The 21,957-nt window shown below is 32.3% G+C and overlaps 1 protein-coding gene across 3 annotated transcripts; it reads right to left on the bottom strand.

The window, feature by feature from the left end:
• Window positions 1-15,465: 15,465 nt before the first annotated feature.
• LOC112750964 (uncharacterized) lies at window positions 15,466-19,626 on the bottom strand. Of its 3 annotated transcripts, XM_029293317.2 has the most exons (3): window positions 17,823-19,610; window positions 16,138-16,193; window positions 15,466-15,690 (listed from the first exon to the last, which is right to left on the bottom strand). In XM_029293317.2, the coding sequence occupies exon 1, from the start codon at window positions 19,484-19,486 to the stop codon at window positions 18,038-18,040; it is 1,449 nt and encodes a 482-aa protein (XP_029149150.1). In that variant the 5' UTR covers window positions 19,487-19,610; the 3' UTR covers window positions 15,466-15,690; window positions 16,138-16,193; window positions 17,823-18,037. The 3 variants fall into 3 exon arrangements, with proteins under 3 accessions (XP_029149150.1, XP_072073095.1, XP_072073096.1); XM_072216994.1 differs by having other exon boundaries at window positions 16,138-19,626; XM_072216995.1 differs by lacking the exon at window positions 16,138-16,193.
• Window positions 19,627-21,957: the final 2,331 nt, after the last annotated feature.

Genomic DNA, 21,957 nt, shown 5'->3' with positions numbered 1-21,957 from the left:
GAAGATGAAGAAGAAGAGAAGGAAGGAGAGTGAAGTGTGGAACAAAATTAGGGATTTAGAGAAGAGTACTTAAAAGTTTAAATAATCCTCCAGGTTGACAATGATAACATTCTTGCATTCAAGGTCTTAGCGATTCTCACTCTTTCGTCGTTATTTTATTTGAAGAAGTGCTTTGTACTGATGATAGTTCACTCAACTTTTAAACCACAAAAATACAGTCGAATTATTTTATCATCCACAAAAATATTCTTAAATTTTATTATCGACAAAAAATTTTTCAAATAATTTAAAAACGTGACAAAGTGCTCACCCATAAATTAAGACATTCTATGTTAACGAAAAAAATAATGTGACAATGGAACTCTTTATATGGCAAGTGAGTCACACCATGTTTTTCCGTTAACAGAACAGGTCTTTAATCACGACATGATATTTTTTATACATTTTGAAATTATTTGAGAACATTTTTATCAATAACAAAATTCGAGAATATTTTTATATGCGTCAAGATAATTCATGTGCATTTTTTGGTGGTTTCTCTTTAATTATTTACCATATTATTAGGTGTAATTTTTCATTACATCAAATTTTCTTTGTATTTTTTTATTTCACTTAAAGATCATATAATGAGAAAATATTCTCCTATTTATTAATATTAGAAGTATAACCATTTATATTATCTTCTCTTATCAACTTAAATTTTTAGAAGAAGTAATTTTATGATAATTAGTACAATTAATGTGTTTGAATTGGCTACTCAATCTCTTTTTTAAGACAAAAAAAAATTGAGTAAACTAACAAAAATACATTATTGATCCATTAAAAAAAATTAAAAGGTAAAAAAAATTTTAGTTTATTGAAAATATAAATTATTTTAAATATTTTTTAATGATACCAATTTTTAAATCATGATTGAATATAAACATGATAAGACACTATTAAATACATGTATATTACTAAAAAGTGTATTATTTGTAAAGTTTGACCAATTCAAAGGTAAAAAAAATAGTTATTTGGTCAAGGATTTTAATTTAAAAGTCATCACCTTACAACTCATAAATACATAAGTTGATAATAATACAAGTTGTCACATTTGTAATGTAATTTTACTATCTAATTAATATAATAGGTGATTTGGTTAGCTTAGACGGAAATGATGGGAGTTAAATAATTTAATAATGCGTGTTTAGAGAAGAATAGTCGTGTATATTGGTATTTTATATTTGTATTTGTTTGAGTATTTACACAATTTAATTTAGTACTGATAGGTATTATTAGTGTAATTAAGACTTGATTTTGTATTAAGTATTTTGTTTGGGTAAAGTAATTATTCGTTTAAGAGCTCTTTGGATGAGATTTGAATAAGGTGGAGTAGTGTCACCAATTATCACTTCTTATTTTATTATTAGAGATTTTATTAGAGTAGAATATTTATCTAAGTTTGGAACTTTGTTATATTATATTTTTTTTTTAGTAAAATATTTAGTGAATTTTTGTGTTAATTTTTTTGTGTCTCCAATCACACGCTTAGTTTTTTAACAATAAACAATCAAATATAAAAAGAAATTCCGTGAAGAATATAATCTCTATCCTTAAATTGTGTGAAATTTTAGTTCAACTAGGTATCTTTTAAAATATTTTTTTAGTCAATCTTTTACACAAATTTAGAGAGGATACCATGAGGTATATCAAGTACTTATATTGACAGTTAAAGTTTGGATTGTTTTAAACTCGTAGAGTCTACATTTTCAAATTGAATTTTTTTTTAAATTGATTTTTTTTTAACTGAATGATATTCAAATTTCTCTCGAGAGTGAAAAAGATCAGGAGTTGAGGGTGAAAGAGCAAGGTATTTCAGAGGAGCTAAATTTTATCTTTCTTCAGGAAGAGTTTCTGTGGTACCAAAAATTTAGAGAGCAGTGAGTTCGATGTGGTGACAGGAATACTAAATTTTTTCACCTGCAGACGGTTATTAGGCGAAAGAGAAATAAGATCCATGAGTTGTTATTAGATGATGAAACCTGGGCCACTAAGACGCAGGTGCTTGAGCAGGAAACAAATTGTTTCTTTCAAAAACTATTTTCTACGAGGGAGAATATTGACCTGAATGTTATGGGAGATTTCTCATGTCCCTCTCTTAGCAATGAGGCCTGTTGAAGATTTGTTGAACCAGTGGCATTAGAAGAGGTTAAAAGAGCTGTAATGATCATGAATTTTTTCAAAGCTCTTGGGTCGAATGGTTTTCAAGCTCTGTTTTATAAAAAATTTTGGGACTCTCTTAGTTATGATGTGTGGGGATTAGTTAAGAGAGCATTTGAGAGTGAGATTACTATTTTTGAGACCTTTATTGTTCTGATTCCTAAAGTAGAAGCTCCTTCTTCATTAAGAGATTTTTGTCCTATTAGTTTATGTAATGTTCTTTACAAAATTATTTCGAAAGTGCTGGTGATCAAGGTCAAACCATTTCTTTTGGAGATCATCGGCTCACTCTAGGGTGGTTTTATTCTGGAAAGAGAAATTAATGAGAACATCATTGTTGCATAGAAAATTATGCATTTCATGAGGAACATTAAGTTTAGAAAGGGGACTATGGCGTTCAAGATTGATTTAGAAAAAGCTTATGATAGGGTGGATTGGAGATTCCTTGAAGCTTCGTTGGTCAGGTTTGGTTTCTCGAGAGCTACTATTAATCTTATTATGACCTGTGTGACGTCATATTTCTTGGCTATCTTGTGGAATAGTGAGAGACTTCAGAATTTCAACCCGAAAAGGGATTTGAGGCAAGGAGATCCCATGTCCCCATAATTTTTTGTGCTTTGTATGGAGGCTTTTGCTTGTTTTATTACTCATCGAATTTTTCAAGGGTTGTGGATACTTGTGTTGGTCTCCAGATATGGCTCTAAATCTCCCATTTGATGTTTGCCAACGATCTCCTGCTTTTTTGCAAGGCTACGAAAGCTCAGGTAGGGGAAGTTATGCGGACTATGCAATTATTTTTCAAAGCATCAAGATTGAAGGTGAACCTTAGTAAATATAAAGCTCAATGCTCAAAGAATATCTCTGAGAGAAGAAAAGAGGTGCCCTCGGGAGTTTCTACTATCCGCTTTTGTCAGGACTTGGGAAGATATCTAGGGATGAATATTGGGCATGAAAGGTCTTCCAAGATGACGGCTTAGAATATTATTGAAAAGATTCAGAAGAAGCTTGCTAGTTGGAAGGAGTGTTTGCTGAATAAGGCAGGAAGACTTTGTTTGGTTAAATCGGTAATGGCTTCTATTCCAATTTACAACATGCAGATTGCTCTTCTTTTGAAGTATGCTTGTGAAAAGATAGATTTTTTGATGAGACAATTTTTATGGAGCGGCCAAACTAATGGGAGAGGGTTGTCGTTGCTTAAGTGGGATGTTGCTATAACTCCTAAAGGATGGGTGGTTTCGGTGTTAGGGACACCTACTCAGCTAACATGGCGCTTCTTGAAAAATTGGTTTGGGATTGCTTCAATAATAGAGACAAGTTGTGGGTTCAAGTTATGATGCATAAATATTTTCGAAATTCAAATTTTTTTAGCAACAACAATAGTCAGAATGCTTCAACCATTTGGAAGAACATTCTCAAAACATTTGATACTCTTAAGAATGGTTTCAGATGGAATGTTGGAGATGTGCAGCAATCTGTGTGGTATGATGAGTGGACTCCTTTTGGAAGGCTTTGTGATATTGTTCCCTATGTTCATATACCTGAGTCCGATTTTGTAGTAGCGGATTTGTGGCATGATGGATCTTGGGAGGTGGAGAGGCTTGCGTCAACAATTCCTCTTGAGGTCAAGCATTTCATTCACTACCTGTACTATCCCACTTTGGCTGACATGGAACCAGGGTGGAGTTGGTGGCCTGCAGAGACAAAAGGTATAGTGCAAGAGAGGCTTATCATTGGTTGTTAAAGAATAAATTGAATTGGAATAAAAATAGCAACTGGACCTAGCTTTGGCACTTGAATATTCTAGAAAAGATCAAATTGACTGTATGGTTTAGGGTTCATAACGCTTTTCTAATGAAAGTTTTCTGCTTCACGCGGCATTTAACTAGTTCGGTTATGTGCCAGAGATGCAATGTGACTTCGGAGACAGTAGAATATTACCTTAGATATTGTATATATTCCAGAGTTATTTGGTAGATACTAGATCCTCAAGTTATTGATTCGGTTGAAGGCTTCTTTATGGAAGCTTGGTTTCGAAAGGTCATATCTGATAAGGAGGCTCTTTTAGGGGGGCTGGAGTGTGGTGGTTGTAGAGCCATAGGTATAATGATTTTTCAATGCTGAAAATCATTGAACAAATCATAAGGTGGTTGCTCTCATCAGTAGCACAGTCATGGATCTAAGGTTATATATGAACAGGTATACTTCTTTTAGTACCTTCAGGAACTATTTGTCCCGGAAATCTCCTATAGATAATAGTTTTAAAGTTAATTGTGATGCTAGTTTGTTTACTGATTTGAGCTTGGCTGAATTTGATTATCTTATTAGAAATTCTAATGGGGGTGGATTGCGAGTTGTTTTAGTAGCTCTCTTCATTGGTCTATAATCCAATGTGAGCTTTTTGCAGTTTGGAGGGGCCTTCTTTTAGTTTGAGATTGTGGATTGAGAGACATAGTATGTGAAACGGATTGTCTGACATTCTTCATCTTTTGTATGACTTTTCTGGTGAGAGTAAATCTGAAGTTGTTGATTTAGTTAACAAGATTCAGGAGTTGTTATTAAGATCTTGGTACATGCAATTTGATTGGATATGTAGGGAAGCAAATAAAATTGCGGATTAAATGGCTAGATATAGAGGTAGAAGCAATTTCAATAATGTTATTTGGTCTGAGCCTTTGTGAAGCTCTCTAGCAAATCATTATGTCTTATTTAGGATAGGTGTTTTACTTTGTGTTTTTCTTTATTGTTTAGACACCAAAAAAAGGTGAAAATTTATGTTAGGTGTATCAAAGACTGCGTTTGTTCTTGTGGATAGAACACAGAGACATGAACAGTAAACATCTAAAAAGTGTTTGGATAAAGAGACGTGGATACTGGGCACAATGTCTCTAGGATAATTTTCTTTATTTTTTTGTGCCGTTTTAAACGAAGGATAATAATGGACACGGGATTTGGAAGGGTGGACACGGATCTTTAATGAAAATTTTTTCCTTTTTTCCCATAGATAATTACCCCTTTTTTTAAAAATTCTAATTTGAACTTCTTCTCTGTATTGTTGTTCTCAGAGAGGTACTCAGAGAATATAGAGAGGTACTCTCTTCTCTCTACTCTTTCTCTATCTCTATGTTCATCTTCTTTCATTGTGTTCTTCTTCTTCTTCTTTTAGTTGGGGTAAAAAGATCAAAACCAACACTTATTGAATCTTTCAATTTACACAATGAAAATTTTAGATGCAAAAAAATAGAAAATTAAAAAAATACGTAAATAAATTGTACCCAAAAAATTTTGAATTGGTAGAAGCAGAGTTTAGCAAGTATAGCAGGTATCATTCCTTCACTGTCTTTTAGCAAAGGAAAGGGTTAGACGTCAAGAAAGGAGTGAGAGACAGAGAGAAGAAAAGGAGGGTATGAAAGACATGTCTATTTTAGTCATTTTGTATAATATTTTAGTCTTGTCTATGTGTATCCAAACATAAGATTGGACATTATATCCAAACACAATATATAAAGGATAATTTTTAGTATCTCTATTTTATTATTTTTGTCTCAATATCATGTTCTATCCTATCCATAAAACAAACGCAGCCAGAATTATCTAAATTGTAGTGATTTTCTAAGCACGCATTTCAAATTTAAAATTATAGTGGATAAATCTCCGTCATGACTATGAGAAGACGTAACATACAAGTGGAGTAGTCCAACTAGAATAAAATCCATCTTTTACAAACTCTATCCATATCTTTCATTTAACTGTACTATATTTGATTTGCTTTATTTGTCTTCCTTTGAGGGTGTTTGGAAATCTCTTGGTAGAAATTGAATTCAATTCTAATATTTGAAATAAAAATAATTAAATTAATTTAGATAAAATTTAATTTAATTCTATTATTTTCTTTCAAAATCAATTCCAATCTAAATAGGTCCAATTTGAAATTCCATTCCATTGGGATTTCACTTAAAATTTAAAATATTTAAAATATTCTTATAATTTAATTACTTCTTCTTAACTTTTGTCACATTCTTTCAACGTCTCCCACCTTTCAACACACACTCTCTATTCTCTTACCACCTTCATTCTCTTTCATTCCCTTCTCTTTCTTTTAAGTCACTTAATATAATATAAACCTATTTATTTTTAAAGGTCTAGTATGTAGATCTAAAAAAATTATCCACACGTATAGATTTTGTGTTTAACTTAGAATAATGATACCAATCATTTGTTAATATGTCTGAAAATTTCAAGTAAAGTCGTGTTAATCATGACACCAGCAAAAAGTGACATAATTTTGTTCTATTTTAATAACATAAATTAGTTACTATAATTTACCGTTAATAACTAGTTTTGTTTTACTTGTTATGTCCTTATACCACCCAACAAGTTAGTTCTTGATAGTTCATGTTTATTTTTTGTTGTTGGTTTATCGTGGGAATCAAACATGAAGAATGGTGTGGAATTCAAAGTCTACAAACTAACCGGCAAGTGCACCGAGTCGTACCAAATAATACCTCAACTGAGTGAGGGTCGATCCCATGAGAATTGATAGACCAAGCAACAATGGTTGAGTCTTAAGTGAGTGAGGGTCGATCTCACGATAATTGATAGACCAATCAACAATGGTTGAGTGATTCACTTAATCAGACAAGCAGAAAATGATGTTTTGGAGTTCAAAAGTATTAAACAGTGATTTAGAAAGCAAATAGTCAAATTGGCGTGAAAAGATATGTGAGAAAACCGTTAAGGCTTTGAGTTGTTCATTTTCCGGATTTTTATTTCTATTTCTTACCAACTATTTTAACCATGCAAGATTTAATTCATGGCAAACTGTGATTGACTAAGTCCTAATTCTTCAGTGATTTAGTCTCCTCTAACGTAGTCAACTGCCAATCCCTTGGTCACTTAATTTCGATTAGAGGTTTAAGTACAATTCTAGTCTATTAGCCACAAAAATCCTAATTACCCAAATATAAGAAGATTACATGTCACGTATCCCGTTAAGTCCAAGCAATTAGTATTTAAGAGGAATTACTTTCAAACTTTTATCCAAGTAAATTACTTTTCTAAGATTTAACAAGAATTCAATTAGAAAAAGGGTTATCTTCCAATATACCCTAATTCCTAGGATGAAGAACGAAAACAAATCCTTGAAATTGAAATCAATGCATTAATTAAAATAGAGAGGCAATAGTATTAATCCATAGAATAAACAGAGCTCCTAACATTAACCAAGGAGGTTTAGTTGCTCATGACTCAAAGAGAAACTAGGGTTTTAAAAAGTGTAAATTATGGAATGAAGTGCGTAAGAGAGAAGATTTCCGAAGGGTTGAATCTTTTTCCTTTTATATCTGACCTAATTTGATTTGAAACTAAAATAAAATAATAAATTCTAAACCTACAAGATTTTGTTTGTAAATAAAAATAACTAAAACAAAATACAATATAATAATTAAAAGTCAAATCCAACTAAAGATGCTCCTTTGGTGAAGATTAATCCGCATCATTGGCACTAAATGCTAGATTCGGCGTTTAATGACCCAGGTGGCAGAAACTTCCATTTCGATTCTAACTTCCTAGTGCTAAACGTCAGGCTAGTGGCAGAGAACTTCCAATCGTTTCTGGCTTGCTGGCGCTAAACGCCAGGCTTGGCGTTTAGCGCCAGGCTTGGCGTTTAGCGCCCCTGCTGGCAGAAGCTTGGCACATATTACAAGGCTTCTAGCGCTAAATGCCCAGGTCTGCGTTTAGCGCCAGCTTGACTGATTCGAAACTCTTCTCTTTTCTTGTACACGCATTCTACTAAACTGATCCAAACTTCACCTGAAATAATTAAAATACCAAAGCAACTCAAAGTAGCATCCAAAGAGGTTTCAAACACTAAAATCTAATTAAAACTCAATAATTTCACCTCTAAAATGAATAGAAAATAAAGAAAAGATGCTCACGCATCAAAGAGCTATTTAATTTTTTTAATCAAAAATAATTTTTTAAAATTTAATTTTTTAGATTAATCTAATTTTTGTTTTTTAAAAAGAAGTGAACAAATTTTAGTTAAAAAAAATTAGTTAAAAAATATAATTTTTTAATTATTTCATATCATTTAATATATAAATATGTTTATTATTTAAATATAATATTATATTAATAAAGGATAAAGTTGTCTAATATCTATTATAAAATTTTAATTCATTTGATAAACTGTTAGTTGATATAGGTCGTTATTATACCATATGCTAATTATAGTGAAGCTGGTTAGTTAGAGATTACTAACTGTTAACTTACCTTAGTTAGTTAGCTGGCTTTTGCTTAACTAGAGTTGGTTAGTCCACATGCTGTTGTATATATAGTGCAGTTGTACCGAACTTTCACCTTATGATTTTCCATTCTCTTTCGACAAGAAATTTGAATTATTTCACCTCTTTTTCTGCTTTTCTTCCTTCTCGTTTTCTATCTCTGAACCTTCCACAATTCCAGTTTTCACATGGTGCAGTAAGCGTGGAAGATTCGCATCAGTGAGAGGAATCGATCGAAGCTCAAGAGAAAGAACAGGTTGTTGTTGAAAGCTCCTGATTCGGCCCATCCATGGCGAATGAGAAGCAAATGAAAGATCCATTCGAAGCGGCAGAGGACGAGTATTCTCCAAGCGACATTCAATGTCGCACAAAAGTTCTGAACCAACTTTCAAGATTTGGAAACCTACACTTGCAAAACAAGATAAACCAAAATCCACCAGCCGTCACTGTAAGTTCGAATTCGAACTATGACATACACAATCCCTATTACATGCATCCAGGAGAGAACCCTGGGATCTCCATTGTGAATGTGACCTTAAATGCATCTAACTACCATTCTTGGGCTCGTGCAATGCAATTAGCCCTCAATCAAAGAATATGCTACAATTTATGATAAGAATGACAAGAATTTTTTGGCGTGGAAAAGTGTAACACATACGTCGTTGCTTGGATAAATCTCTCACTCATTAGTAAAATTTTTCAAAGTGTAATCTGGAATGAGAATTCTTGTGACATGTGGAAAGACCTTAAACACAAATACCACCATGGAGATGTCTTTAGGATAGCTGAATTGGAAGAAGAAATATATAGTGTGAAGTAGGATGACCTAAGCATAACTGCGTATTGAACAAAATTGAGAGCCCTATAAGAGGAACTGGACTATCTGGAACCGATCCCTCAATGCTATTGTGGAGTTTAGTGTATTTGTGGATTAGGAGTAGTTATAGAAAAAACAAGCAAGAGAGACAATTGCACTCCCCTGATGTGAGTGAATCTCGAATTCTCATGAGCTCAGCTGATTTGATTTGAAAGTGCAAGACACTAACACCCTCCTCCAAATGGTAATTTTCGAGAAAGAGGAAGGTCAAATAGAGATAGAAGAGGTAGACAAAGTAGAGGACCTCCTGAAATATGCTCTTACTGTAATAAGATAGGGCATTTGGTGGATACCTGTTATAAGAAGCATGGGTTACCCCTCACATGAGACAGCAACCATACTGAACCATGAACTGCACAATTGCAGCACTTGACAATGAAATTGGAGAAGCCAGTGACAGTCAATTGGATTTGACTCAAAAGGAAGATGGTGAGAATTCTCATCTCTTGATATCTCAAGAACAAAGAGAAACATTAATTGCATTACTTCAATAAGGGAATAACTAAAATAACACTGCTCAGCAAAACCAGCCTGTACAGAACCACACAGGTATACCAATTTATATTATGCACATGAGTTCATATATTTCACACATCTTATTCACAAAAATCTTTTTTTTTTCAAATTTATGGATAATAGATAGTGGTGCAACTGACCATGTGTCCTTTTTTCTCAAAATTTTTTTTAGCTATCACTACTTTGATTCCATCCTTGTGAAATTGCTTGATGGAAGCCAAACCTTGACAAAAATAGTTGGAACAGTGGTTTTTTGAAATAACCTATATCTCACTGAAGTGTTGTATATACCGTCTTTTACCTTTAATCTACTGTCAGTATCTAAGGCTACAAAATAATTAAATTGCCACTTTTCTATGACTGACATGTGCTGTGAGATACAGGACAGGAGTACCTCGAAGATGATTGGGTGTGCTAAAGAATCAAATAGACTTTACACATTGAGAGTCATCCCACTATGCTCACAAACTACCACCATATCTGCATCAACACCCTACACATTAGAAATTTCTAAAACTGCACCACAAATCTCTCTTTAATCACCACACACAACAAAAGCTGCACAATATTCTACATACCACACTCACATGTTTTGAAAATATAGCATAGAAAATAATGCCAAATTATGGCATCTAAGATTGGGGCATTTTCTTGAAAGTAGATCTATTGTAATAAAGAAAGATTTTTTCTTCATAGAATGCACATGCTATATTGAACCTTGTGATCCTTGCCATTTGGACAAACAAAAGAAATTATCTTTTACAAGAAACATTACACAATCTTCTAAAGCTTTTGATTTGGTACATCTAGACATATGGGGCCCTTAGCCATCCCTTCAATTAATGGACATCGATATTTTTTAACAATCGTTGATGACAAAACTAGGTTCACCTGGGTTCATTTTTTCAAATTAAAGTCTGAAGTACCAATCCTAGTAAAGAATTTTGTGACACACATTGAGACAGTTTAGAAAAATTGTCAAGTGTTTCAGGTCCAATAATGGACCCAATATAATTTGATTTCATTTTTTAAAGAAAAAGGCATCATTCATCAAACATCCTGTGTCAAAACACCACAACAAATGGCGTGGTAGAGAGAAAGCACCAACACCTATTAGGCATGGATAGAGCACTTTTATTTCACTTTTCAATTCCGAAATCCTTTTGGACTAATACTATTAGCCATGCCGCCTTTCTCATAATAGGTTACCAAGCATTGCTTTAAAGGACAGCACCTTATGAACTATTATGTTCTGAAAAATCAGATTTACCGAGTTTGAAAGTTTTTGGTTGCTTGGCTTATGCTACCACCCTCACGGCACAAAGAAAGAAGTTAGACAAACAGGCAAGGAAGTGTGTGTTCTTAGGCTATAAGTCACACACTAAAGGTTTTATTCTGTATGACATTAATTCAAGAGAACTGTTTCTATCTAGAAATGTTCAATTCTATGAGGAAGTGTTTCCTTTTGAGAAGAATTCAGATTCTACACCTCAGGGTCATGTGTATGCACATAGTCAGCATATAGATAACACAAACTTGTTTTCTCCCATATATGACGAGCATCAAAATCATTCGAATCAAATTTTTTAGCACACACAATTTCGCACTAGCCCAGGACAACAATCACAATCTGTCGAGTCAGAAAATCATACATTGACACCCCTTCATCCACCAATTGAAAATCAGGAATCACATTCATCCCAGCATTCACCATTACCACCACTGCATTCACATCACTCATCACCTCCATAAATTATTCACCCTACTTCTGTCCAAAGACCGAACAAAATTAGAAAACCACCAGCCTATTTGGATGACTATCAATGTGCAATGTTACCATCATCAGGACACATTCAATCACCAGGTACCCTCTTTCCAAATATATCACTTACCAGCATCTCTCACCGAACTACAGAGCTTTTTCTTTAGCCGTGTCCACCATTCCAGAACCAAAATCATACAATGAAGCAATTCAATATCCTTGTTGGAAGAATGTAATAAATGCTAAACTTCTTGCTCTTGAAAATAACAAGACATGGGTGCTTACCAAACTGCCTCTTGGAAAGAATGCAATTGGATCTAAATGGGTCTTTAAGGTGAAATTGAACGTTGATGGGACTGTTGAAAGGCACAAGGCCAGGCTGGTGGCTAAAGGTTTTAATCAAAAAGAGGGATTAGATTATTTTGACACCTTCAGTCCGGTCTTTGCATGACAACACTACGCGTGTTACTTTCTATCGTAGTCCCCAAGCTGTGGTATCTACACCAGTTAGATGTCAATACGGTATTTCTTCATGGGGATCTGCCGGAAGAGGTATACATGAAGGTCCCTGATGGTCCTGAAGCCCCTGCTGGATCAGTTTGCAAGCTTAACAAGTCCCTTTATGGACTAAAACAAGCTAGTCGCCAGTGGAATACCAAGCTTGTCTCAGTCTTATCTGAAGCTAGATATGTACAATCCAAGTCAGACTATTCACTCTTCACTTGGCGAACTCCATCTAATTTCACAGCCATTATAGCCTATGTTGATGACTTGGTTTTGGCAGGCAACGATATTCAAGAAATTACCCAGATCAAACGGCTATTGGATGCCCGCTTTAGCATCAAGGACCTGGGAAAACTCAAATATTTTCTTGGCATGGAAGTTGCATACAACACTAAGGGTCTTGCTTTGTTCCAAAAGAAATACACAACAAATTTGATAGAGGAATTTGGGTTGATTGAAGCCAAACCCATATACACACTGATGGATTATTCCACTCATCTATCAAAGACCTTTGGAGACCCTATGGATGATTCAAAGCTCTATCGTCGCCTCATTGATAAACTACAGTATTTGACTAACAACAAGGCCAGATATTGCATTTGTCGTGGGTAAACTCAGCCAGTACCTAGAGTCCCCAATGACTGAACACTACGAAGCTGCTCTGTGGATACTTTGCTACCTCAAGAAGGCCCCTGTTGCGGGTCTCTTCTTCCCTGTTAACACTGATTTCAGCCTCATTGGGTTTGCGAACGCTGACTGGGCAACTTGTCCAGACACAAGGAGATCTATTTCTGGCTACTGTTTCTTCCTAGGGACCACCTTAATCTCTTGGAAGAGCAGTAAGCAGCAAACTGTGTCTTGATCATCTTCGAAGGCGGAATACCAGACATTGGCAAATGCGACGTGTGAGGGTGTGTGGCTTCTTGAGTTATTAAGAACTCTTGGTGTTGATCATGCGTAGCCATTCACCCTCTATAGTGATAGTCAATCCGCACTCCACATGGCCGCTAATCCATTTCTGCACGAGAGGACGAAGCACATAAAGGCTGACTGCACATTGTGCGAGACAAGGCCAATGAGTGGATCTTGAAGCTGCTCCCTGTCACATCTGCTAACCAAACAGCAGATTTGCTCACCAAAACACCTGCTCCAGGACCCTTCTATTCATGTTAGATCTTTACACTCCTAGTTTGAGGGGGAATGTTAGTTGATATAAATCGTGATTATACCATATGCTAATCATAGTGAAGCTGGTTAGTTAGAGATTACTAACTGTTAACTTGCCTTAGTTAGTTAGTTAATTTTAGCTTAACTAGAGTTGGTTAGTCCACATGCTGTTGTATATATAGTGCAGTTATACCGAACTTTACCTTTGTGATTTTCCATTCTCTTTCAACAAGAAATCTGAATCATTTCACCGCTTTCTCTGCTTCTCTTCTTTCTCGCTTTTTGTCTCTGAACCTTTCAGAGTTTGAATTTTCATTCTAAACATTGGAATTCAATTCAATTATTGATAGAATTCAATTTAATTCTATACTATTAAATGATTTTATAAAGTATTGCGAAAAAAATTGTTGAAATGGTTAATACTCAATTCTTCTTCCCTTGAGTATTTTATGTATGTCGACTAACAATTCGTTACCAAGCACTCCTAACACCATATAGAATATAGTTGTTATTAATTAATGAGTAAAGTATCGTTTTTGTCCCTAATATTTGGGGTAAATCTTATTTATGTCCCTAACGTTTAAATCGTCCTATTTGTATCCCTAACGTTTGTAAAAGTGATTCAATGTTATCCTGTCGTTAGTTACACGTCATGAGCGCTTTAGTTTGAGTTTTGAAAATCTCTTCTTGAAGTTAGAATACAAATGTCTGGGATAGAATCGATGATCTACTCTGAAAAATAGCTCATCAAATGTTGAAACTAATTCCTACAGCATTTACATAATTCACTTTTCTAGGGACATAATTGAATCTAAACACAAATAGTGGGTATAGTATTAAAATCGAACGCATCCAAATGAGACCTAATTGAAAATGAATACATTCAAGTGAGAATAATTGAAAAATATAATCTGATTTGTTAGTATAATTGATAGTAGGATAACATTGAATAACTTTTATAAACGTTAAGGGTACAAATATGACGATTTAAACGTTAGGGACACAAATAGGACTTACTCCAAACGTTGAGAACAAAAATGATGTACTCTTAATTAATTAAGCATTTAAATTATTTTATAATTAACAAAACAAAAAAAATACACGTTGATTATTAAGAACTGTTTCCATTATCATGAAATGAAAAGAAAATTCTGAACCCCTAACAAGTTTCTTCTTTCTTTCTTTCTTTTTTTTCCCTTTTTTTTACTCTTTTCTGAAATTGCAAATAGAAAATGGTAAGAAAATAAACAATTGACAATTAATAATTCATCATTCCACAAGAATACAAGAATTAGACAAGAGTTTATATCATATATCTCTTATTTATTTATTTCAACAATTTCTTCCTTACACAATTGTTCGACCTTTGTTTAAGAAATAAGAGACGTTAAAAAAAATCTAGCAAATTTTGTTTTCTTATTCTAAATTCAATAGTAATGCTCAAAATGATATTGAATAATTTTATACAACCTACTTAACAACATTTTATAAAAAATGAGATTATTTTAAAAAAATTTTCAAATTTAGTTATAAATATAACGACTTAGTTCTATAAATTATTATTGACTACAACTTAAAAATACCAAGATCTTAAGATATATTATTTAATTTATTTTTTCTTTATGATGTCCCCTAACTCGACAGGTTAAGGACTAATTCATTACGAGTTAGAACTCCATTTAAAAGTTCGTCATTGGCCAATGGATTGCTACATGCACCAAGCGGACTTGAAACCCTGACACTTGTTTAAGCGGATTAGTGAGCTAACTATTAGACTAACCTAAGTTGGTTTATATTTTTTAATCTTTTGTATAAGATATAATATAATTATTGACTTGAGATACATTTTATAGATTATATTTTATTAATTTTTTGCCGTATGACACTTTTATTGTATTTTGTATTTGTTTGCCCCTCTCCTATAAAATTCCTTGTTCCAAAATGTGTATATTGCCTTCCATACTCAATATATAAGAGCTCAGGTTCTGGATCAAGTCTTCATTCTCTAAAAGCTTAAAGCATTACCTTCTCAAAGCTTTATCCTTTACAAGTTTTATGATTAAGTTTCATTATCTACAAGTTTTGCAGGCTATATAGCTTCCATATTTTGCATTCAATATACAGGATATTTATACTCTCTAATAGAAGTAAGAAGAAAATAATAATCAAAGATTAAATTTCTTATGCAATTATGCATTTATCAGATTAAATTGACTACATTTTACCCTTTTGATATGGTTCATTCCCATACATTGCAGTTCATAACTTTTCAACATCAACAATGTATTGGTCTTATCTTAGTTATTGATACATATTCCATGATTGAGCCTTCTCATGCTTACATTGTCTCTGGTTTGTGGCACTTGAGAACCACCGATTTGCTTCTGCAATGGTTTCAACACCAGCATTAAAATAAACCATGATTATACCCTTCACAAGATCAAATGAATATTTCCTGTACTTATTTGTGAAAAAGGAAATTTTAATCAAAGTCAGTCTAAAAATTGATTTATGCAGTATGCACCACAAAATAATAGTATATGAACAACCTAATTTAATAATGCTAAGATTAATTCCTCAATGTATATCGCAACATCAAACATATTCTATCTTGTTTGAGATGAATTAATTTATGTTTACTAATGCAGACTGAAGAGCGATTTTTTGTGAAAGCAACTATTAGACTTCCATCTAAAACTGATTTTGAAGCTTAAAATCCAATGAGTATGGGTTCAACTAGAAACCAAATAAGCTTAGAAAATATTAATTCGAGTGTCTCAATTTGTTAAGAAGGAGACGAATTGAAATCCAAGTATAAAGAAAATTCATACGGGAGAAGTTCAATTTTTGTCTGCCCCATGCTGCAACTTAACATGCTTCAGTGCACCTAGGAATCAGTAATGTAGATCGGTATTACTCGTGGAACAAAGATGAAATCCATGTCAAGAATCCAAAATACTCAACCACCAAATCAGGGTCAAAATCAGTTAGATAAAATAAGTTAATCAGCAACGAGGCTATATCATAGTTCAACTTTTGATACCAAAAGAAATTGTACTAACATTCAAAGATATTCTAAAAAAATGCAACCTCAAATTGTACAACATTGTTTCACTTTTAATTCTTTATTCTAACCTCAGCCATCACAATGCAAAGTAGATTTAGAAAAACCAAAGAAACAGGTGTAAAAACAATTGTACTTGGAGTTAGAATCACCAGACTTTTTAAGACAGGTGTAGCTGATAACAAACAACAAAACTCCAAACCATGTTTTAATAATAAAAGCTTTTCCAACATGTTTAAACAATGTCAATGCAATAATCCCTATATAGGATTTCAACAAGTAATGAAACAGTTCAACTACGCAGTAACAGAAAATCTCTGTGATGAGCTATTTCATATATACATATTTTCCGTTGATTAAGTTTCTAAGAATTACAGCTGAGTAACACTAACTACGAAAATGACCAAAGGTTTTAAGATACTTCATATTTAAACCATGACCCAAATTCACATTGTGTGATAACCTACTTTAATATACAGATTTCTTCAGCTGTCATCAGATTGTAAAAAATATCAAAACGTCAAAAACGGTTAACAAAAAAGTGGGGTCATGCATTTAGCAGATGAATTTGTTTTGAAGATAGCAGTGAAAATCATATACCTATGCCATTAATCTTAGGCTCTTGGCACTACATATCTTTTCATAGGAAATTCAGTCAAATAAAGCACAGTTGCTCATCACACCAATCATGAGCTCTAGGTTACTATCAAGAAATCTTAAGCACTAACAAATCAGTTACAACAAAAAATATCTACCAAAACAGGATGCAATATAGCCATGGCAACAAACAGAGACTCAAAAGTCATCCAATAACAAAAGTTCAAAATCCATTCATAATAATGAGATAACCAAAACCGCTGCTATTGAGTTCATGATAATTCCCAAATCCTCCAATCCAATTGCCACAAAATTTACTAAGTTTTGTAATAATTTCAACAATAATAGAAAAATTATTAATTTGAGTTGATGTATCTTACCTTCTATAAACCATTCAATAAGCCTCTAGCAATCATTTCCCAAAAGACAATAAATATGGGGGAGTTTACTTTAAATATGGGGGAAATAAAAAGATCGAAAGATAATAAGAGTGCAGGGAAGCTTCACAACTAACAAGGATTCCCTTTGAATGATGAAAATCACAACCGTTTCAGCTTAGGAATAAATTAACATCAATGCACATATATAATTACAAAAACAAAAAAGGAAATAATGATAGATCCTTCAAGCCACATATAACAGCCATCTAGTCACCGAAAATGCCATCAAATAAGCAACGACAAAGAAAACACTTAGGTGTGGGTAAAGCAGAATAAAGAATCACAATCATGTGAAGATATAAAAGCATTAATATGGAATCGAAAGATGATCAAGAACAAAAGGCCTCTAGATATAAAAGCATTAATATGGAATCATGTGAAAACACTTTGTGATGTCTAACAAGAAGAATCTCACCAACTTTTATCCTTGCAATAGGCCTCTAGATATCATTTCACGAAGAAGTTTCTCCGCGTTATCATTTTCACCTTTTTCAAATAGAGCACGAATGATTATTTCGTAAGTCACAGCATTTGGCAAGCAACCATTGTCTTCCATTTTTGACAAGAAAGCCAATGCTTCATGAAGTAGGCCCTCTTTGCAAAGCCCATTGATCATAATAGTGTATGTCCTCACGTCTGGACGACAGCCTTTAATGAAAGATCTTGAAAAATCACTTTTGCATTTTTAAGTCTCCCACTTTTGCACAGGCCATCTATAAGTATGATGTATGTATATATATCTGGATCAATGCCACATTCTTTCATTTGATTGAATAACATAAGTGCCTTGTCATGTTGTTTGATATTGAACAAAGCATCCAGCAAAGAATTGTAAGTGACTATATTAGCGGGTTGACCTCGATCGTACATCTTTTCAAGAAGCTCCAAGGCACAAAGGATTCTCTCTGATTTTCCCAAGCCATCAACTAGAGTATTGTAAGTTACAGTGTCAGGAACCAAATTCTTGCGATGCATCTCTTCAAAGAGATTCAAGGCGTCATCGATCATTTTACTCTTACAAAAGCCATTAATCATGATATTGTAACTCTGAACATTAGGAAACGCTCTACTCTCGGCCATTGTGTTGAATACATATTTTGCCTTATTTACCTGATTAACCAAACAAAATCCGTCCATTAAGCTGTTATAAGTAACCACATTTGGTTTCACACCATGTTTTGTCATCACAGCCAACACATTCTTAGCATCTTTGATCTTTCCTTCCTTGCATAGCCCATCCATCAAAATACTATAGGTATGAACATCAGGAGTAATGTTTCTAAGCACCATATCACTTAACAAATCAATGGCTTCCTTAAGTTGGCCCGCAACGCACAAACCATAAATTAGAGTGTTGTAGGTGATAACATCGGGAGAAATTCCCCTAGCAAGCATTTCAGAGTATAAATGAAAAGCCTCACTTACAAGTGTAACCTTGCAGAGGCTATCAATAATTGAGTTGTACATGAAGACATTAGGAACAATCCCATGCCGTGGGATCTTTCTCAGCACTTGAATAGCAGCTGATGTGTGTCCGGTCTTACAGAGCCAATTAATCAAGGTCCCATAAGTGACTTGGTCGAAGTGAAATCCATGAGCCAGCACTCTGTCATGAAAGCACACTGCTTTTTCAACACTACCACAGAGACAGAGACCTTTAACGAGTGTATTCAATGTTACCTTATCAGGGTGATAATCCATTCTGAAAATCTTGGCCAACACAGAGAAAGCAAGCGTCATACGACCCATGCCGCAGCAACAATTGATTAAGATATTCAAAGTGACTATGCTGGGCGCAATTCCCCTGGCTTGCAATTGCTGAAAAAGGGAGACGGCGGCGTGGAAATGCTTCGTCTTGGAAAGGGATCCCAAAATCTGGTTAAATTGGATGATGGGAGGAGTACGACGCATAGAGAGCATGCGATTGAAGGAATCAACAGCTTCATCAACTTGGCGAAGGGATGGGGGCTCAGAATGAGAGTGAAGGGATGAAGAGGAAGGGAAGGAAACAAAATTAGGGATTTGGAGAAGAGAATACCTAAAAATGAAAGTGATCGTTGAGGTTGAGGATGACAACATTTTAGTGATTCGCACTTTCGCTGTTAAGTTTAAAGGAGTGCTCTCTGCTCTCTGGTCGAAGACGTAGACGACTAGACGTTGCTATCTCTGCGCAAATAGTTCTCAATTTTTTTGGGTATGTCAGACAACTTTGTGAAGAACGTTTATATAAGAACTTTTTCTTTTTAATATTGTATTACTAGAGGTGAAATCCTTTATCATGAACCAAATTGTGTGTTGAACACAATTATGGCCATTTACAAAACGTCAATGACGTTTTGTGTTTCTTCAATTAAAATAATATTTTTCTAACAAAACGTCAGCGACGTTTTGTGTTTTAATAATTAAAATAATATTTTTTTTATTACAAAACGTCAGTGACGTTTTGTTCTTTGATGATTAAAAAAAATTTTTTATTACAAAACGTTAGTAACGTTTTGTGCTACTACCACAACCCTGTAGAACACCAAAATCATCAAATATTTTTGTATTCCACATTAAAATTATCCATATATAAAAATTTTAGCCTTTATATAAACCATCCCATTTTATTAAAGAAAAATTAAAGACTAAAATAAAAAAAGAGGTAAATATAAAATATCTAAATATATAATAAATATTTTTTAATATATAATATTTTAATTAATAATATAATTTTTTATTTTTTAAATAAATAAATATAAAATACAGAAATATAAAAAATATAAATATTTTTTATTTATTAAAATTAATTAATATGTAATAAAATGTTTATAATATTAAAAACTTATATTAAAATATTATTTTAAATTACAACAAAAAATGTAAAATAATTAAATTTTGTATTATTCGATAAATAATTAGATTAATATGTTTAAAATTTATTAATTAACTATTTTTTAAAATATTATTATATAATCTAATTTTTTATCAAAATATTTGTAAAATTTAAAATATTCACAATTTTTTAAAATTTACTCTTTTATTGTTTTGCACTTTTTTTCTAACATTTTTTTATTGAGAAGGGGCGAGAGGTCTAAGACAACAAAAACTAATTAGGTATTTATTATTCTCGTAAAAACCATTTGTCTCCTATCAGCTTCAATTGTTGGCACTAAAAAGGGGGGAGGCGAAACAAAACGGTGGAACACTGCCGGAAGATTAGACATTTACTATTCTCGGCTTCTCGCATTCTTTTATTCTTTTGCACTTTTTTTTCTTTTTTTCTAACATTACAATTACTATCAATCAACTATTAGTATTAACTGTTCACACCCACTATTCATTATTTTCGGCAATCTTATATTCTAAATTTTAAATTTTAAATTTTAAAATTTTATATCTTAAATTGATTTTATTTTATTTTATTTTTAAATTTTAGATATTTTTATTATTTTTAATTTTAACTTTTTTTTTGTCAAGTAAATTGGACAACCTCTAATTCTAAATTTAGTTGCAGTTGATAAAAATTAAGCTCGAGACCTTTGAGATGAGAAGAGGACAGAATACCGTGTGAACTAAGATTCATTAGCAATATTTTTTAATATTTAATTATTGTTAGTTAATTTATTGACCAAAACAATAATCTTTTTCAATATAAATATCAGTTTCTATAGTTACATTAGTCTTCACATCATAGCATTATTTATGCGCAAAAGTTATTTTTTTTTCTTACTGTAACCTAATATATGGAAAAAGTCAACCAACAAAAACAAATTTATAAAAATAAACTTGCTATGTATAACAAACCTTATGCATATTAAATAAAATTGAAAAATTAAATTTTACAAATATTTTTAAAAAAATTATTATGTAATAATATTTTTAACAAAAATAGTTAATAAATTTTAAAGATAACAATCTAATTATTTATCGAATAATATAAAATAAAATTTAAATATTTTATATTTTTATATTGAAATTTAAAATATCATTTTAATACATTTTTTAATATTATAAAATTTTATTGCATAATAACTAATTTTAATGAATAAAAAATATTTATATTTTTCTATTAAACTATTAATATATTTTATATTTATTTATTTTAAAATAAAAGGATTATATTATTATTTAAAATATTGTGTATTAAAATATATTTATTTATGTAATAAGATATTATGTATTTATTAAAGTCTATAAATATTTTTTTATATTGGTTTTTATTTTTATTTAATAAAATTTGATAATTTATATAAATGTAACACATCTAATATGCACAAAATTGTTGTGCTCATTTTAGATATACCCAATTTTTTATTATTTCATATTTTTTTTACTTCTTTTATTTCACTTAAAAAGCACCGATAAAATTAATGTGAATTTGTTGGTAAAAAATTCTTAGATAATTTAATACATTTGATGAAACAGTAAGAAGCTCCCAAACATAATGAATTTTTAAACGTCAAGAAGCTCTGGTTTTCCAAATTTTTTGTTAAAAGATAATAACAAATGCCTCCATTTGTGTATGTTTTTATATCTTCAAAAGAATATAAAGCACAACGAACAAAAAA

The sequence above is a fragment of the Arachis hypogaea genome, chromosome 15, assembly GCF_003086295.3.
Source record: "Arachis hypogaea cultivar Tifrunner chromosome 15, arahy.Tifrunner.gnm2.J5K5, whole genome shotgun sequence".
NCBI lineage: Eukaryota > Viridiplantae > Streptophyta > Magnoliopsida > Fabales > Fabaceae > Arachis > Arachis hypogaea.
Note: the sequence above shows the minus strand (reverse complement) of the source record. Positions and strands in the feature narration are given on the sequence as shown.

Coding starts and splice junctions, on each gene's coding strand:
- LOC112750964 (XM_072216994.1), bottom strand. CDS start 19,486: ATGTTGTCATCCTCAACCTCAACGATCACTTTCATTTTTAGGTATTCT.